The sequence below is a fragment of the Arvicanthis niloticus genome, chromosome 1, assembly GCF_011762505.2.
Source record: "Arvicanthis niloticus isolate mArvNil1 chromosome 1, mArvNil1.pat.X, whole genome shotgun sequence".
Taxonomy (NCBI): domain Eukaryota; kingdom Metazoa; phylum Chordata; class Mammalia; order Rodentia; family Muridae; genus Arvicanthis; species Arvicanthis niloticus.
The window spans coordinates 143120183-143139802 of NC_047658.1; the positions used below are offsets into that span (position 1 = coordinate 143120183).

At 42.6% G+C, this 19620-nt stretch overlaps 1 protein-coding gene across 4 annotated transcripts in view; it reads left to right on the forward strand.

Annotated features, from left to right (window-relative positions):
- The window catches only part of Pcgf5 (polycomb group ring finger 5), a 95775-nt gene that overhangs the window by 42313 nt on the left and 33842 nt on the right, over positions 1 to 19620 (forward strand). Inside the window, exons 1-2 of one of the 4 annotated variants that reach the window (XM_034510972.2) lie at positions 14416 to 14664; positions 16671 to 16956. In XM_034510972.2, coding sequence (XP_034366863.1) covers positions 16845 to 16956 — 112 coding nt within the window. In that variant the 5' untranslated portion in view covers positions 14416 to 14664; positions 16671 to 16844. Of the gene's footprint in view, positions 1 to 14415; positions 14665 to 14756; positions 15058 to 16670; positions 16957 to 19620 lie in introns of those variants that run through there. The other 3 variants (XM_034510987.2, XM_076919590.1, XM_034510997.2) reach the window with 3 other exon arrangements.

A 19620-nucleotide genomic window follows, 5' to 3' on the forward strand; every position in this document is an offset into this window, starting at 1 on the left:
AGGGAGACCTGTGAGGGATTTTTGCTTCATTTGAAGTGGGAAGATCCACTTCTAATCTATATCCTTTGACTTGGGGAAATCCCACCTCTAATCTGAGCCACACCTTCTGCTGGAAGCCTATCTAAGGATGTGGAAGAAGGAAGGTTTTGCTCTTTGCCTGCTTGCTCTCGCCTCTCTAGCAAGCCCATTCCTTCAGGATTCCAGTGTATACTGAAGACTGAGACATCTAGCCTCGTGTACTAACTACTGGAGTCTTGAACCTTCATAGTCAGCCATTGTTGGATTAGCTGGACTCTGTAAGTCATTCTAACAAACTCCCTTTCTATATGTATTTAGAGAGATTCATCCTATTCGTTCTGTCACACTAGAGAACTCTGAGCAATATGTATCATCTTTATTATGTTGGGATACGTTTCTTCTAATCTCAGTTTTTTTCAGGGCTTTTATTATGAACTGTTACTCAGATTTGACTAAGGCCATTTGCATCAATTGAAATGATCTTGTGATTTCTGTCCCTAAATCTATTTACATGCTGTTACCTTGATTGATTTTCAACTGTTGAACAGTCATTTCATCCCAGAAATAAACCCACCTTAGTTGTGACATATGATTTTTTAATGTATTACTGAGTTTTGTTTGTAAGAATTATATTGAGATTATTTTTTGGTACTAATATTAAGAGATATTGATGTGTATTTTTCTTTTTTTATTGTCGTGTGCTTATCCAGTTTTGGAATCAGGGTAATGTTGACTTTGTAGAATGAATTTTGTTAGTGTAAATGCCTTCCTTTCTGTTTTATGTGACTGTGAGAAACATTTGTGGAACCCTCAGTAATTATACCTTCTTTATTTAATTATGGTCATTCATATATGAACAGGAATTTATCTATTTCTAGGAAATTTCTAAAATCCCCAGGGTTTCTGAAGTACAAATTGTCAAAATATTGTCTCAAGACGATCTGGGTTTTGTTGGAATTTGCTACAATGCTCTCTTTTTCATCTTTAATGTAATGGGTTTCAGTCTCTTTATTTTGGTAGTTTAGTTAAAGGTTTGACATTCTTGTTTGTTTTAATTCTTTGATTTTTTTTGGTAGTATTCTCAGTTTCTACCCTGATCTATATTACTTTGTGCTGATGGGTGGAAGGAATATTCTGTAGATAACCTCGTAAGTACAGTTGATCTAATGCATAGCTTGACTCTGATGTTTCTTTGTTAATCTTTAGCTTTGATAACTAAAGATGGGAGTAAGTTATTGAAAATCACTATTTTAGTATCAGGGCCTACTTTACCTTTTATGTTTATTAATGTTTGTTTTATAAAATTGGGAGCTTCAAAGTTTGGTGCAAATGTAATTGTTATACTCTCCTTTGTGACTTTTCATTTATTAATGTGTGGTAAAGATATTTATATCTTCTGCTCAATTTTTGTTTAAAGCCTACTTTATCAAGTATCAGAATAGCCACTCCAGCTTAGCTTTTGGGGGCCGGCCTTCCATTCACTTGACAGAGTGGCTTTATCCTTAGACTCGGTGCATGGCTGTATTCACTAGTTAGATCTGTTTCTCAGAGACAATAGGAAGTTGAATCTAGTTTTCGTTTGTTCGGTTGATTTTGTTTGGTTTTGGTATTTCAAGACAGGATTTCTTTGTGTAGCCATGGCTCTCCTGGAATTATGTCTTTAGACCAAGCTGGCCTAGAACTCATAGAGATTCCCCTGCCCCTGCCTAAAGGCCTGACAAGCACTGCCCAGTGCATCTAGTTTTGTGTTTATTGTGCAGTTCTGCCTGTCCTGGAACTCTTATGTAGACAGGCCTAGAAGTCACAGGGATCCGCCTGCCTCTGCCTCCCTGGTGCTGGGATTAAAGGTGTGAGCCACCACACCCACCTCTAGTTGTTTACATCTAATCAGCCTGTCTGCCCTTCTTCATTAGTGATATGTGGGTATTAGTGATTAAATTATTATTAGATGATGTTTACTAATTGTTGAGAGTTTATTCTTTTTGGTAATGGTGATGGTGGTTGGTTACTGTTACTCCCTTCTCCGATGTAATATCAGGGATTTTTCTGCCTTCTGTATTGGGCATGATAGATTCCTTGTAGGACCCATTTCATCTATTTCTCTTGAAAGTTTATCATTTCCTGTGTTCTCTTCTTTGGTTATAGTATCCCTTTAAATATCTTGGTGATCGTGCACTGTCTTAGTTTGTGTTTATCTTGGAATATTATTCATCAATTTTAAAAGAAAGCTTTGCCGGCTATAATAGAGTTGTTTGCAGGTATTTATTTCCACAACTTAAAGTGTGTTGCTCTGTTTATTTCTGCTCTTTAGGGTTCCTCTCGTAAGGAACCCTGCGCTGTCACTCTGAAGTTTCTGCTTTTATAAATGAGTTGGGTTTTTTGTTTTGTTTTGTTTTGTTTTGCTGTTGTTTTGTTTTGTGTTTGAGACAGGGTCTCGATATAAAGCATGGCTAGCCTAGAGCTCACTGTTAGACCAAGCTGACCTTGAACTCTTGCCTTTGTCTTTCCTGGATGCTAGGATTAAAGGCAAGTGCCACCACACCTGGCTGCAGTGCACCCTTGGCATCTTAAATATAATGTGTCATGACAGGGTTCTCTTTGTCTTCTAAATGCCTCTTCTGCTGGGGCATTCATTTCTTTAGATTTTAGAAATTTTCTGTTGTACTTTTGTCAAATAGATTTTCCAAGTCTGTAGGGTTCGTTGCGGCTCTGTGCTGTACATTGTTAAGTCTGGTCTTTTGATTATATTCCAGAGTTCTTATACAGTGCAGGCTCACTCATTTATTATCGGCCTTATTAATGCTTCAATGTCATGTATTCATCGCTGATATTCACCCTTCTGTTTGGCTTATTGGGGATGTTTTCCGCCATATTTAATTTGATTTGTTGAGTTTTTTTTTGTAGCATTTCCTATTTGTTTCACCGTCTCCATACCCTCTACATTTGTCCTCCCTGTTTGTGACTTTCTTGTGACCCTGCCGCCTTCCCCATCCATTTTGCTCACATCTTCATTTGTGTTGTTACCTTTCCACCACGTGTTCTAGACTGAATTCATCCCATACATTTGTTCCTGTTCTTTTTCACATCACCGATCGTTTCTACAGTAAACTGGGAATTCTTTACCCAGAACTCTTCTTGTTTCAGTATGGGGTTGGGTTTAGTAGATGAGGAGTTGTGAACTTTTTTTTTTTTTTTTTTTTTTTTTTTTTTTTTTTTTTTTTTTTTTTTTTTTTTTGGTTTTTTTGAGACAGGGTTTCTCTGTAGCCCTGGCTGTCCTGGAACTCACTCAGTAGACCAGGCTGTCCTGGAACTCAGAATCTGCCTGTCTCTGCCTCCCAAGTGCTGGGATTAAAGGCGTTCGCCACCACTGCCTTTGCAGTGCGAGTTGTGAACTTCTGGAGAAGTCACATGGCCTTGCTTCCTACGTTTCCGAGTTGTGGTTTTACATCTGTTGGTTTGGATCACTTGAAGGCTGAATCTCCTATCCCATTCAGAACAGAGAACACAAACTGCTTTGGCAGCAACACCACCAAACTATACAAGGCAGAGAAATGCACTTTATGGTTCTGGGAGAGGCCTTGGAAAGTAAAATGCCTGCCTCCTAAGCGAGGGGACCTGAGGGCAGATCCCCAGACAGTGCTCACAGGTGCCTGTAATCCTGGGGTTGTTGAGGATGGGGTAATAGAGACAGCCTGTCTCGTGAGTTCCTGACCAGCCAGTCCAGTCAATAGATAAGCACTCTATGGGAGAGCCTGTCCCTAAAGATAAGGTAGAGAGTAAACAAAGAAGATACTCAGGTTTGACCTCTGGCCTCCAAACACATACCTATACCTTTATATGCACACATAAGCACACAAGCATGCACAAAGGAATATACTTAAAATTCCTCCCCAATGATCGTAAAAACAGAAAGTGGTTAGAACTACTGATACTATACAATTAAAAAGTTATTTAGAGAGGGCTGGAGAGATGGCTCAGTCATTAAGAGCACTGACTGCTCTTCCAGAGGACCCAATTTTGATTCCTCTCACACACATGACAGCTTACAACTGTTTGTAACTTCTCTTCCAGGTAATCTAATGCTCTTTTCTGGCCTCCAGAGGCACCAGGTACACATATGGTACACAGACATATGTGTAGGCAAAACCCTCATATACATACATAATACAATACAATAAAAATCTTTAGAGGAAGCATGAAAATAGTAAATTATTTTGAATATTAGATTTCATGTCTGGCATAAGGAGTTTCCTTCCTTAGAACTTAAGTGTTCTCAAGAGTCAAGACTCAACAGATTCTAGTAGGTTCTTTTATAGCCTTCCAAGTATGCCACTTATTTTCTGGTATCAGTGAAGCTGTTCATCTTGATAGTTCTGTACTGTGTAATGTAAAAATATGAGCCAGTTAAAAATGTGATTGTTGATGGTTGGTAGCTATATTATTGGTCCTTGAGAGCCAGAGGCAGGATGGTTGATAGTTTCAGGCTAGCCTTGGCTATGTAGTGAGTTTGTTCTCAGCATGGGCAACATGGTCAAACCTTGTCTCCAAAACAGAGAATGGAAAAAAAATGTCTCTGTAATGCTTGAGAAAGTATATCTATTTTTAAGGTGTTGTATTTAAACCATACTATGTGTGTATAAATATGTATGAAGCAATTGTAGTAACTATTTGGCTATCTGCAATGCAAATTAGTTCCATGCCAGATAGAAGTATTTGATTGATATGAACTAATCCAAAGGAATATCTGGAATCGACTGCAATAGAAAGTGATTTTACAGAAAATCAGTCTGGTTTATAGTCACTAATACAGAGACTCGGTAACACTTTGTTTCTCCTCCCTTTAATTAAGTAGGAAGACCTCTGGACCCATGTCCTCTTTTGTCTTCTCCAGATGTGGGCCATATGAAACTGCAGCCTTTAGTCTTCTGGCCAGCCAGTCCATTCTGACTTGTTATATCTTTAAAGAACTTATTTCTACCGAAAGTTAAGACTCGAAGCTTTTGAAATTGCTTTGGAGAGCAGATAGTTTCCCATAATTGACATTTGAAATAAATCTGTGTATGATATTTAACATATAATATTTAACATAATATTTAACACATGATAATGGCATAATAAAGTCATGTTACATATAAGTTAATAACTGCATATAAAGTTTATAAACCAAGAAGAAAAACATGGCATGTTTATATATGTGTCAAGTATGTGTATTACAAGTTCTACTTGCTTGGCTTGTTAATGACTAGCTGGTTGCTGGATGCTTCTTTTTTTTTTTTTAATTTATTTATGTATATGAGCATACTGTAGCTGTCTTCAGGCCCCAGAAGAGGGCATTGGATCCCATTACAGATGGTTGTGAGCCATCATGTGGTTGCTGGGAATTGAACTCAGGACCTCTGGAAGAACAGTCAGTGCCCTTAACCACTGAGCCATCTCTTCAGCCCTGCTGGATGCTTCTAATGTGAGCTGTCTTAGTTGACATAAAGGCTTCATGTTTGTAAACATCAGTATTTATGGACCTCATGTCTGTGCTTCTAAATTCTGTTTAGAATTACAGAAAGTTTTCCCTTCTAGTAGTGGAAATGAATTGTTTCACTTAAGACTTAAGCCTTCGCCGGGTGGTGGTGGCGCACGCCTTTAATCCCAGCACTTGGGAGGCAGAGGCAGGTGGATTTCTAAATTCGAGGCCAGCCTGGTCTACAGAGTGAGTTCCAGGACAGCCAGAGCTACACAGAGAAACCCTGTCTCAAAAAAACCAAAAAAAAAAAAATAAAAAAATAAAAACTTAAGCCTTCCTCTGTAAAGAGGACCAAAGAATTAAAGAGACACTCTAAGGGACGTGAAGACCTACCAACTTATAGTTACCAAGTACCCGTGACCTTCCCCTGCACCTACTGATGCCCAACATTTGTTTAGCATTCGAGGAAGTGACATTATTGTAACTGCAGCAGTTCCTAGCAACACTTGGCTTTTGAAAGGATAAGAGTATGTGCATTTACTTCTCTTTAAATTTGGGAGCATTTTCTAGATTAAAACGGCAGTATTGAAATGATCTGATAACAAAGCTTCTCATAACTCACCAGTGATAGAGGTAATAAATGGGCCTTCATCTTGGTGATTCTGTGCAGCGTGCCTTGAGGTTGCACGTCATAGTCATCGTCAAAAGCTAGGCGCCAGGAGTGCTATATCTGTCTAGAGCTGGAGTCTTGTTGAGTCACAGAATCTCAGAGCAGACCCTCTTAGCGCCAGCTAATCCAGGCAGATCTAGATCTGCAGCTGCAGTGTCCTTATTTTCAGAGGCGCCCTACCTGGTTGCAGCTGCTGTTTTTCAAAGGTGAAGAGATTGTGGGCTATCTCCCCCCATTGCCTCCGGGGTCTCTTCTCAGCTGGGTCTGGCTGCTGGAGCCAGCTGTCCTCAGGCTACAGCCACCACCAAAGGCACACCAGCTTGAGTAGACAGCTTACTGTTCTTTTAGGTCATCACCCAAGAATCTCAGACAAAATGGAGGAACGGATCCTTTAAACACCACTAGGGCTTCCGGGTATTTTGAAATGAGAGATGAGAGGTCAAGATCCTTTGGTGTTTTTTTTGTTTTGTTTTGTTGTTGTTGTTGTTTTGTTTGCTTGGGTTTTTTTTGTTGTTTTTTTGTTTTGTTTTTTGTTTTTGTTTTTTTTTGTTTGTTTGTTTTGTTTTTAGTTTTTAGAGACAGTTTCTCTGTGTAGTCCCTGGCTGCCCTGGAACTCACTCTGTAGACCAGGCTGGCCTCGAACTCAGAAATCCGCCTGCCTCTGCCTCCCAAGTGCTGGGATTAAAGGCATGCGCCACCACTGCCCAGCTGAGGTCAAGATCCTTAACAAAGAGGACAGAAAGTTTCTTCTGACTAACATTTATTGTCACTTTCTTGAAAGTTGGAGAAATAAAATCTTGAATCTGTGTGAAACTAGATGTATGTGTATATCCATTTCTTAATTTCACCTTGTAATAACCAGCTTAAGCCAAGAGTTATATTTCTTATTTGCCTTATAAATAGCAGTCTTAGCTTTAAATTCCTGGCGGGTGAACAGCAGACACCTTGCAGGGGAACTCATCAGCGACCTTTGCCTCCTGTTGTGTACTCAAAGGACGCAAAGTGCATGAAGAAATCTGTTTCTAAGCATTTGTTTGTGCAAGGGACTTTAACTAAATAAATGCCCCATTATTGTTGTATCTCCATAGCAAGGAAGAGTACAGATGTGGGAATTTTAAGTCAATCCGAAGCATGTTTTGTTGACCGTGTAGTCAGTGAAACCGTGGTGTGATTCCCACAGTGTCATTCAACGGATGAGAAAGCTGAGGTGTGGCTGGTTATTTGGCCTGGAACATAAACCCAGGAGCAACTGTGTCGTGATCTGAACATAGGCAGCCATGCCTGCAAAGGTGGACGCTGTTCCTGTCCTTGTTTGCTCAGGGATCCGTTCGGCAAACATTTAATAAGAATCTGTTGCATTTTAGGCTCCACCATAGGGATCCCTGGGGGTGGTGTATGTATGTGTCCATTTCTAGACAGATACAGCCCTGCCCTTTGGGAGCTTGGTATGCTCTGGTCACTGTCCATGTGGCCAACGTATATTTCCATGTGCTACTCACTCTTTCTTTTCTTTTCTTTTCTTTTCTTTTCTTTTCTTTTCTTTTCTTTTCTTTTCTTTTCTTTCTTTCTTTCTTTCTTTCTTTCTTTCTTTCTTTCTGTTTGGTTTTTGGTTTTTTGAGACAGGGTTTCTCTGTGTAGCCCTGGCTATCCTGGAACTCACTCTATAGACCAGGCTGGCCTCAAACTCAGAAATCCACCTGCCTCTGCCTCCCAAGTGCTGGGATTAAAGGCGTGTGCCACCACTGCCTGGCAGCTACCTTTCTGAAGATGCTTTGATGCTAGTGCTCCTTATTTGGCTTTTTGTCAAGAAGACATTATAGATTTTATATCTAGAGAGACTGTCTCTAGGTAGGTAAGATAATTCTTCACAACAGAGGTAACTAACTATTCAAGACAGATTGTCTTTCTCTCCTCTTGAGCTACAAAGAGGAAGTTACTGTGGTTCCAAAGGTTTGTGACTTCTGAAATCCAAGAGTTACTAGCCCATGTCTCCCTGTTTTAAATTAGATCCCATCTCTAGCATTCTAAAACCTAGACAGGAAGAAAGAAATGTCTAAGGTAGTCAGCCATTAAGTCCTTAAATACCTGAAAACCACACATAAACTATTTTTACCTCTAGGTTTTTTAAGAGTGATTTTATTTTCCCTCCCTCCTCCCCTCCATCTGAGTGAGCTTCTAGGTCCAAGATGGGATTGTGATAGGAGGGAGACGAGCTTCTACTCTTAGGGCTTTCCTGCTCCCCACCCCCACCCCTCTTCCTCTTTTTCCTCTTCCTCCTCTTCCTTTTCTTTCTCCTCCTCCTCTTCCTTCTTTTCTTCCTCCTCCTCTTACTCCTCTTCTTCCCAGTGCCCACCTCTTCCTCCTCGGCTGCTTGCCAGCCCGGCCAGTTAACACTGCTTGCCTAACAGTCCACTGCTAACTCCTCACTAAAGCCTTGTCTCCTTCTTGAGTCTTTCTTCCTTTGGACTTAGGAGTCTGCTGATCCCTGGCAGATGTGGGATAGATAGCTCAAGTGAAGGCTCATTAAGTCCCCAGATGGAGAATCTGTATCTTATTGGGGGAGGTGGGAACCAACTTCTGTTACTCCCTCAGTAGAGGGAAGTAAGTAAATTCTTAATGTGACCTAGTTCTTAAAACTTGTAGTTTCCTAGTGGAATCTTTAAGATTCTCTGTCTTAGTTTTAGTGCTTGCGTGTGCTGCAGAGCAGGAGGAAGGAGCACCTCCTGACCATTGCCTCCCTTCATGGACCATCTCAATCATATTAGTTATAATAACAACATGTGTGCCGCGCTGACCCTGACCAGCAGGAATTAAGACACGGAACAACCGGTTCCTTCTCACAGCAGTTTACTCAGGATGCTTAGCAGTTGGTAGTCAAGATGGCGAGCCAGCGATCCCTTCCCGGGCACAGCTTATAAACCCTGCCAGGAGCCCATGAACTCATGCCACGTATCATCTCTCCATAGGCTCGTGACGCTTGCATAAGATCAGGCCACCTTGAAGCACAGCCTTCAAACCTAATAAGGACTTGTTTTTCACTCGGCCCTCGGGTGGCCATCGCCATCTTGGGGCGAGGTTCTTATGGCGCCTAACAAACATGTAAAGAGAGCCTTGTGGTACATAATGTTTAAGACAATGATACAGCCTCAGAGTTTAGCTGGGGGTGTAGCTCAATGGCAGTACACTTGCCTAGTGTAATAAGCACCCCCCTCGGGAGGTTTAATCCCAAATGCTCCCCATTCACCAAAGGAAGACGTAATCTCCATTCTCATAGAAAGAAAACAAGCTAAGGGGATTGGCTTATCGTACCAAAACAGGGTTCTTGAGCCTGCAAGATGGCTCATCAAGAAAAAGTACTTGTCATGCAGGCTCTGTGGCCTGAGTTTGATTCCAGAACCTATGGTAAAAGGAGAGAACTGACTTCTAAAATTTGTCCTCTGACCTCCGCACTGTGGAGGTCACATATTGTAGGAGGTAGGTGTGTGAAGGCTCGCCACAGCACAGTTGCTCACACAGGCCGGTGTGTGCACTGAATAAACTTAAACGTTTTAAATAAAAACTAAACGAAAATAAAACTGGTCTCTTGGTACTAGATCTGCTGTTTAATTTTTATCCATAGCCATCGATTAAAAAACAAAAACAAAAACAAAAAAAACAAACAAACAAAAAAAAAACTTTCTGGAATTTATCTTTCTGGTATTTGGTTGTTGATGTCGCTTAGAATAAATACTCACTTAGAATAAATCCTCTGCCTGGGGATTTAAGGAATTATTCTTGCTTTTCACCTTCAACTTTCCTGCATTCACCACCCCAGGACTTCAGTCTAACCTCCTGCAGATTTGAAATGTCACAGTCCTGATGATTGCAAGAATTCAGTTTTCCTTATAGTTTGATAGTATTTCAATTGTATTCTTTGTGTGTGTGTGTGTTCATGTTTGTGAGGGGAGTGTTTCGTTTGTGTGTTTGTCTGTGCACCACATGCCTGCAGTGCCTGTGGAGGCAGGAAAAGGGTATAATATCCCCTAGGTCTAAAGTTAGTTGTGAGCCACTAATCGGAATTCAAACTGAATGGAACACAGGTCCTGTGGAAGAGCTCTCAGCCTCTGAGCTATCTCTCCAGCCCCTCAGTTCTGTTTGTCAGTCTTCAAGAATGACTGGAACTTGCTCCATCCAACCATCAACACCATGGTAAGGAAAATTAAGTTTGTCGTCCACATCCACCTCCACTCCCCAAAGAAGGGGGAAAAAGTTGACTTTTCATGTTAGCATAATACATTTAAAGGGCTTTAAAATATTGGGCTAAGGAGATGGCTCAGCAGTATCTGCCACAAAAGCATTGAGGACTTGAGTTTGGGTCACCAGCACCCATGTGACAGCTGAGTTTTGTCAGGGCACTGAGGATAGAGGTGGATCCCCAGAGCTCACTGGGTACCAACTGGTGTGATTCAGGTTCAGCAGTGTCTCAAAAGATAAGGTGAGGAAGCATGGAGACACAAAATGCCATCCTGTCTACACACTCACATCCATACACATACGAGCACAACAAAAAAGAAAGCATGCTTGCTGTTAGAGTCTTAGTCTTGTTCCTGTCTCTGGTATTCCCCTGCTAGGTTCTCTCTGGCTTTCCCATTTGTCCCTCAGATACAGACCCTTTGGGGCTGTACTTTGTGGCCTTTCTAAGAGGCAGGGTGGGCACATGGGACTGACCTCTTGACCCCTGCATACTGCTGCTGCTGTTACCTTCAGTTCCTGTCATTTGCTCACGTTGTCTTGATATATCTCTGTATACCCCTTTCCTGTGGCTAAGTCTCCACTCCCTGGTGTGATTTTAATTAACAGTCCTGGAAGGCAGGGATTATAACTCTATCACATTCTGTGAAGATTCACCCTAGGGAAAAAAAATCAAAGAAAAAATAAAATAGACGATTTGTCCTCAAATGTAACTATCCGGGTAGTTTGTTCATTTATTTGTTTCATAAGCATTTTTTTTTTTGAGTATTTGCTACACTGGGAATACATAGTCAGGGCAAATACTATGGACTCACATTCTACATCAGATTACTAAATAAATTGGGACACTCCAAGTCAGGGCGACAGGTGACTTGAAAGAATAAGATCCGTGTGATGAATCAACTGTGGCGCTTGGGGCTGAGGAGATGGCTCAGCAGGTAAAGCACTTGCCAAGCACTGTGAAGACCAGAGTTTGGATCCTGTATCTACATAAGTTCTGGGTAGGTATGTCAGCCCACCTGTAATCCCAATACTCGGGAGACCCAAACACATCCTGGAGCTCTCTGTATGAGCAAGCTCCAGATTCCATCAGAGACATGCCACAATGGATATGGTTGGAAGTGATCAAGGGACATACCTGACATCCGCCTTGGGCCTCCACATGCATGTACATACTTGTACACTTGCACCCACACAGGTGAAAACATCATGCACACAGACACATACAAAGAAATACGTTGTCGTGTATATGTGTGGTCTGTGTCTGTAGAGAAGGCTTGGAGCTTTGAGGTATCTAGAAGATGTCATTTGAAATCAGTGGATACCTAGAAAGTACATAAGGACTGTTCAGATTTAACAGGAGTAGGCAAGATTGAGAAGATTAGATTAGGGTGTCAGATTATAAGAAGACCAACCATTTAGCTAGCCAGAGGTCAAGGGGGTCCATTAAAGCTTGGATCTTGGAAGTCTTGAGGGGCTGTAGAGATGACAGGGATCTGGGGTGGCCTCTTATATCAACTGTTTTAGCATTCTCTTAAGAACAAAGGGCTTTTTAAAAACACGGGGCCACTGTAGTTAGGAGTCCCGTGACTCTGCTGGTGGGGACAGGGTGACAGCTCTGTGGGCAGGGCTTATTCATAGTCTACTGAGTATGGAGGGAAGAGATAATAGTGGTCCTAGCAAGCAGGGGTAGGGATTTGGGAGATGCTGGCAAACTCCCTGATGGTTACTTTTCTGTGGGTTTTATTATTGTTTTAATTATTTTCTCAAAGCACTGGGAATTGGACCTATAGTTTTATACCTGCTATGCAAGCAAACCAGTAGCTGTTTTTTTCTTTTTTTTACTTTTTTGGGGTAAGATAATAAGATGGTTGCTAAAGAGAGAGAAGAAATCACAAACTGGTGAATAAGAATGGCCCATTAGAGCCATATATTTGAATGCTTAGTCATTAAGCCCATCAGAGGTAGCCTTTCAGGTTTCAAAAGCACATGTCAAACCCAAGTCTCTCTCTTGGCCTGACATCAGGAAGTAGCTCTTAGCTACTTCTCCAGCCTGCTACTTCACACCTGCCTGCCACCATGTCCCCTCCCAGGATGGTAATGAGCTAGTCCCTGAGGCTGTTAGCAAGTCCCCAGTTAAATGCTTTTTCTTCTAGAAGAGTTACCCTGGTCTTGGTTTCTCTCCATAGCAATAAAACACTGACTAAAATACTGTTTGACTACAAATGTGTGTAGGGACACAAAACCTCCCTCCATTGCTTATGTATGTCCTCCTTGAGTCCAAGATCAAGATCATTTCTGAAAATACTGGCTAGCTCATTTATTGATCACCAATTGCATTCCTCTCAGAGTTCTCAAACTGTTACTCCTGGAAAAGATAATGTCAGACACAAACTAGAACAATATTAGGCCATTTTGTGTGTGCTACCGTGTATACAGCACAATCTTCTATTGCATATTTTAATAGAACTTAGTGTGCCATTTCATTGTGTATGTTAGATATATTAGAAATAGGTTGACCTTTCACATTAGGACATGTTCAGAATGAAGGACATGAGGCCTATCGTCACTTGACCTGACTTGTGTGCTTTTGCTTACTGTAATTGTTGTGTCTTGTAAGAAGTCATTCCGTCCTGAAATCAGTTTCAAAAGGGGGTTCTTAAGAAGATTATAATCACTTAAAACTCTATCATAAGATGTATTCTTCCTGTGGTGATATCCAAATGAGTTTATTTTACCTGCATCTAACTTACCTGTTCAGTTATAAAAATGGATGGTTTTAAAAGCTTCCTGTTCTGCTCCATGCATTTTAAATTTGAGGTATATCTCTGGACACCTGTGAGCCTGGATTGTTGTTTTGTCCTTGAGGTCACCTCCACAATCTGTCAGTAGCCAGAGGTTTTGCCTGTCTGGTGGAGATAAAGCAAATGCTCTGCATTCTCTCTGAATTCTTTAGCCACCTTTGCTATGGCTCTTACAAAAGAGATGCTGGAATTGCAGCCCTTATTTTCCTTCTGGTGTGCAAGATTGAAGGTTGCTTTGCAGTTGCCCTTTGGCGAATTCTCCTTTGATATTTATTTGGTCAGTAAGTGATGGCTACCTTGATTTGCCTAGGATCCTAGGAATCCTAGATTATAGTCTCTAAGAAGTGAAGCACTGGGTCTAAGTTATGCTTAGTAGGAATTTATGAGTTTGGGGAAAGCAGTAGGAGAGGAGACCAGGACACCTTTCAAGGAATCCTCCTTTTCTGTCAATGGATGGTGTCTTGGAAGTCTCAAAGTCCACTAGAAAGAGCACTGGGGGGTTTTGTTTGTTTTGAACCTTGCAAACAGCAATAAATTTTTACCACTTACGGTCCTCACTCTCTACAAAAATTTTCAGTTTACCTGTATTTGTCAGTGATGCTGATTGCTAGACCCACCGTATTGCAACAAGCTCAATAGTGATTTCTAAATAAGGGTCATTGCAAGACATGTCTTCATGTCTACTACAGCCCAGGTCCAGTATGAAGAACAATGCCTCCTATGAAACAGTTCTTCGATGTTTTAAATTATATTTATTTACATGGGTGCTCTTGTGACACCTTGTCCCCGTGGAGGTCAGAAGACAACTTGCAGGAGTCTTTCTGTCCATTCTCTCCTTCCGTTGAATCCTGAGGATTGATCAAGTCCTTAGGCGTGGCCTCAAATGTCTTTACCGGCTGAGCCATCTCACCGCCCCAAGGAGAAAATTTAGTGAGGTGACTCAGTTCTCAACTCTGACCACTGCTTTTGAACCGGCCAGGAAAAACATACTGGTCATTGTTAGACTGAAAACAACCCTCAGAAGGATGGCGAGGATAAGAACAGTGATAAAATTTGGCCACAGCTACGTGTCACACAGGAGCATCAAGGCTGAGGGGGCAGGGCACTCAGGGTGTCCCAGGCGCCTAGGAGGAGCACGAGTCTGGAGGCGTGGCCGGCGAGGAGGGGCGGGGCCCACGAGGAAAGGGCGTGGAATGGGGCGTGGCCGGTGAGAGGGGCGTGGCGTGCGGGCAGGCGGGCGGCTCTGGCGGTTGGAGGTGGGTGGAGCTGCCCTTGGAGGCGGCACCGGCCTGGCCCCGAGGCCCGCCGCGCCCTATCGCGCCAGAGCCGAGTGGCCCCGCGGAGCCCGCGCGCTCCCGCCTGCTGGGGGAGGGCAGACAGGGCGCGGGGGACCAGACAGGCCGCGGCGGGCGCTGTTTCTCTTTCGCTTTCCCGGGCTCGGAGGCGGGCGCGCCGGCGGGCTGAGGAGCGGCGGCGGCCGCTGGGTAGGTACCGCGCGGGGGCGGCCCGGCCGCGCGCCAAGTTTGCGCCGGCGACCGCGGCGCCCCAGACACCTGCCGCGCCGGGCGCTGGAGTCGGAGCCGCCGGGGGCGGGGCGGGCGCGCGGGGCTTCGGGGCTGCGCTCGGTGGCGGCGCGGCCGGCCCGCGGAGACCCGTCGGATCCCGCGGTTCCCGTGCGAGTGGCCCCGGCTCCTGAGCCGGGCACCTGCCGGGCGGTGAAGGGCCCGAACCTCCGGGACCCGCGCCGCCTGACGCGGAAAAGTTGCCTCCGGCCGCGCGACACCGCAAGCGCTCGCTTCCTTTCCGCGTCGGGGGTGACAGGGCTCTGGGCTTGGGATCCGGACTGCGTTTCCCGCTGGTTTGCCTCGAGCGCTCTAGTAAGTCCTGGGAGTAAGGAAAAGCGGAGAGAGGAGCGGAGACCCAGGCGAGGATACTAATGCTTTGCTGAAGGTCACGAAGGCCAGAACCCCGACATTGCAATTAATTAAATTACACTTTCTGTCATATCCTTAACACTTATTTCCCCACGGGGCAGACGCTCAGAGCCTATACCCTGAACGTTCACAGTGGGTGTGTTCTGATGGAATGATGCCTTCTAGACTTTTCCAGTGATTTTATACTCGCCTATGAGCTAACAGCCAAGATAGTGGAAAAGTTTCTGCCTAATAAGTGAGCTTAGTGTAGGATGGACTTGCTGAAATCGGCATCTTCGTTGATTTCTAAGGGTATCTTTCTTGTAGGGAATTTGCCAAACTTTTAAAAATAACCTCGTAAAATTGTAAGAAGAATTAATGGCATTTCTTCAGTTTTCACTGTGCACTATCTCACTTAATCATCACCTTTCTAGGTAGCCAGAGCTCTTAAATTTTTGTCTTACAAATAAAGCAACGAAATAGATCACTACTTGAGACTGTCTACTAACTGTGGCTGGTATCTGTTAAAACTTTATGTCTAGTAGAGGAGAAGAGTGACTGTTGGTAGAGTGCTTGCCTAGCATGCACCGTGACTGAGTTTGATCCCTGTCCCGGGTCACACCTGTAACCGCCAGCAAGCTAAAGGAGGAGGCAGAAGGATCAAAAATTGAAGGTCATCCTGTCTAAATCAGGAGTTCTATGCTAGCCTGGGCTATAAGAAACCCAGCCTCGGAAAACAAGAATGAGTGAATGAATGAATGAATGAATGAATACTAAATCAAAATGAAAGAAAGATGTAATTGGGGAGAGGTAAGCATTAACAAATAGGGATTACAGTGAGGACAGCATTGGAGAGGGAGTCACAGGGACAAGCAAGGTGCAGTTGTCAAGAGTAAAGGCATGTTGGACAGAAGATAGGAGCCTGCAGAGTCCATAGTGGAAGAGAAGTGATCCCGTCAGTGTACCTGAAGGAAAGGTTAGAGTCAGTTTGGAATTGAAACCAATTAGGAATGTGGTTTACATCCCATGGGACAGGCTAAAAAAAACTTACATTTTCTGTTTGCAAAGAGGAAACACTAACTTTTTTTTTTCTGTTTGGAAAGTACTAAATGTAAGGGTAGAATAAACTAGATAGCAGAATATAAGATGCCCTGCCTGGAAAGCAGCATCTGTTTGAGGAAAGAAAATGCACATCAAGTTGATTTGACTATTAACTGGATGGAGAGTTCAAAATGGAAATAGGGACACTTTGATAGGGGGGCTAATGACTTCAGTTGTGAGTCTTTGTCACTTGTATTGCCAGAGACTGGTAGAAAGTTGGCAGGTAGCAAAAGCCCAATACTGCCGAGGAACGATATTAACTAGATTCAGTAGCTTTGGGTGCCGTGAGTTGCAGTGATAGTTGAAGCTTCAGAACTGGGCGAGTTTTACTCTCAACTAAATTATAATAGATTTACAGGTTAATTGTACAATAAAGGTTGTGTCCTGCTCACCAAATTTCGACCCTGATGTACTGTTAATGATGGTAAATACAGTATAAGAAAGTTGATGCCTTCTCTCTGTAATTTTGGAAACAGGTATGCAAAAGCAGGACTGCCAAGAGGAGTAATGCCCACTGGCCTGTGCTCAGGCCCGATGCTCATGCCCATGCCTCAGGACACCTGCGAGGACATCGTGCCAGCTCCTGGGACCAGCTTTTTATCCCCTTAGTGCCCCTCTTTGCTTGAACTGCTAAAGCCAGCTGACCACGAATGGCTTCCCAAAGGAAACACTTGGTGAAAGATTTCAACCCTTACATCACCTGCTACATCTGTAAAGGATACCTGATCAAGCCCACCACAGTGACAGAATGCCTCCATACATGTACGTATTTCTGTATCTTCTGCTTTCTGTGTGAAACCAAATTTACCTCTGCCTTTGTTCCTTTAAAACTGTTGTACTCTGGTTTTGTCTGGATTTTTAAATTTTCCAAAGTAGTCTCAATTACTTTCAAGTTAATTTTCAGAATATTTGTCACTGGGATGTTAATGGCATGAGAATTTCCTATCAGGTGAATCCTAATACATGTTGACTTTTAAAACCAGATTGTAAAACATTCTAAAAAAAAAAAAAAAAAAAAGGATTTAATTGGTTATGAATTTGCAGAAAGTAAAATATTTCAGGCTTTTAGTAATTTCAAAAATGACCCTGAAGGAGTTGAATCATGCTTATTATCGATTCCTTCACCAGTCGGCATGCCCAGAGGAACTTGTAGAATGCATGCCTGCTTCCTGAGGGGTTCCTGTGCCAAGCATCTTTCTTTTGAGGGGTTGGCTTGGTAACTCTGAAGCATGCTCAAGTTTGAGAATGTTGTAATATTGCCATAGCCGAGGAATTGCTAAGATTTCACTGTCTCATGCCTTACAGAGGGAAAGATGTTTTTGTAACCACTTGTATGAGTATACATACTTTCTGTGCTTTCTGTTATTACAATTTTATACTCTCAGTTTGCTGTCTGTCATATGTTCTAAACTAGGTGCTGTATGTACTGAGGTCATTTTAGCTTTTCAGTAATCCTGAAGCAGTTTGCAGTGGTTATAGGGGAAAGAGTATTTAGATTGTCCTAATTTTACATGTGTGAAAAGTAAGTTTTTTTACTTACTATGTCTCATGGCTGCTGAGTGAATTTGAATTCAAATTCAAAGCTGGTCAGTTTCTCATGCAATAGCAATGCCTTTTTTTATAGCTTCCGTTGAGCCCCCCAACCCTCCCCCTGAATGGACAGATTTAATCACAGTTTTAAACACAATATTTTACTGAAAGCTGTTTGAAGATACTGACCTGAGGGTCTTGTGGCCAGGTCTGGTTACATGTACTGTGGAAAAGCTGTCTAGTGGTACTGACGGATACTCCTCTGGATGTTAACTGGTTAACTGTTCAATTAGCAGTTAGCTATGAAATGTTGTCGATGGTTAATTTGTCCTTGCCTTGTATTTAACTTGAAGAATTAATAATTATAATAATTAACTGTCATTGAAAACATGTATTGAATGCCTACTATGTGTCAAGTACAGTGCTCAGTACAGACGATACAAGAGTTCTCAAAATCATTCTCTGATCCTTTGGAGTTTACATTCTAGGAAGGGAAACTTAAATAAATTAAATATTTATTGGTGAGGAATGGCATGAAAAGGAGCAGATTGTAGGCAGGGACGGGGTTACTTTATATGGTATCTCTGTGTGTGTATTTCTGTTTTAACAGAAACCTTAGGCGATTGAGCTCTGTAGGAATACGGAAGAACTTTCTAGACAGAATAGCAAGTAAGTCCAGAGACTTTGACCCTGGAATATGCTTGGCAGAATCTAAGAACACCTGATCGGTTAGAAGGGTGTCCTACCATAGGTCTGCTGCGCGCGCACGCACACACGCACACACACACACACAGAGAGAGAGAGAGAGAGAGAGAGAGAGAGAGAGAGAGAGAGAGAGAGAGAGAGATCTCCACAAAAACCCAAAACCAGAAACCAAAACACATAAGCAAAAGTCCAATAAGACAAAAAAAATTTCTAAACAAAGCAATATTAGACAAAAAGTCTAGAAAAATACCATTGAATTTGTTTTATGTTATTCATCTGCAGAGCATGAGGCCTATTCTGGGTAATATACCCAGCGAGACTCCAGTGGAGGAGACTAATTTTCCCTTTGCCAGTGGGTGCCTGTTGTGGCTAGCTTCTTGGTTAGGGGTGGGAGCTTGTGTCTACTTAACTCCTCTTTTGAACCTGTACAGGCTCTGTGTATGCTTCCACAGTCCCTGCATTCAAATGTGCATCAGTCCTGTTGTGTCCACGGACAGTTTCCAGAGTCCTCATCATCTCTGGATGTCTTTTTTGCATAGGTCCCTGAGCCCTGAGGGGAGAGACTGGCAAAGGCTTCCCATTTAGGATTGAGTGCTCCAAAATTTCACTCTGCACACTGTCCAGATGTGGGTCTTTGCTAGTTCCCATTTACTGTAAGAAGCTTTTCTGATGATGACTAATTGAGGTGCTGATCTATTTGTATGACAATGCTCTCTGGAGTCATTTCAGTGCTCTGCTCCTTTAACAGAACAGGAGTTTCCCCCAGGCTCCTCTTCTCTATATTGAATGAGGTCTGTAAATACTGGCCTAAGCAATAGGGCCTTACTGTCAGTCCGTGGAGAGCAGCCGATAGCCCTAGCAGTAACCTGTTGAAATAGTAGTTGACAGCTTAAAGACGTAAATAACAAACTGTACAAATCATTCTGGTATAAACAGTTCTTTAGCAATGGCCTGGCCACTTTACTGAGAGTTGAAGTGATAGAATTTTGATGAAAATAAAAAGGTAACCCCAAATGTGGACTCTCTCATCCACAGAGAACCCTGAATGGTAAATGACAGAATCAGGTATTTGGCTTGGTGCCTGAGATCTGAGGATTCTGTAGCACATAGAGTGAAGGTTATTAACTCTTGGAGTTTTGGATTTCTCTGTCCTGAATATTTTTTATTGAGCCTTTAGGAGAAATAATCATA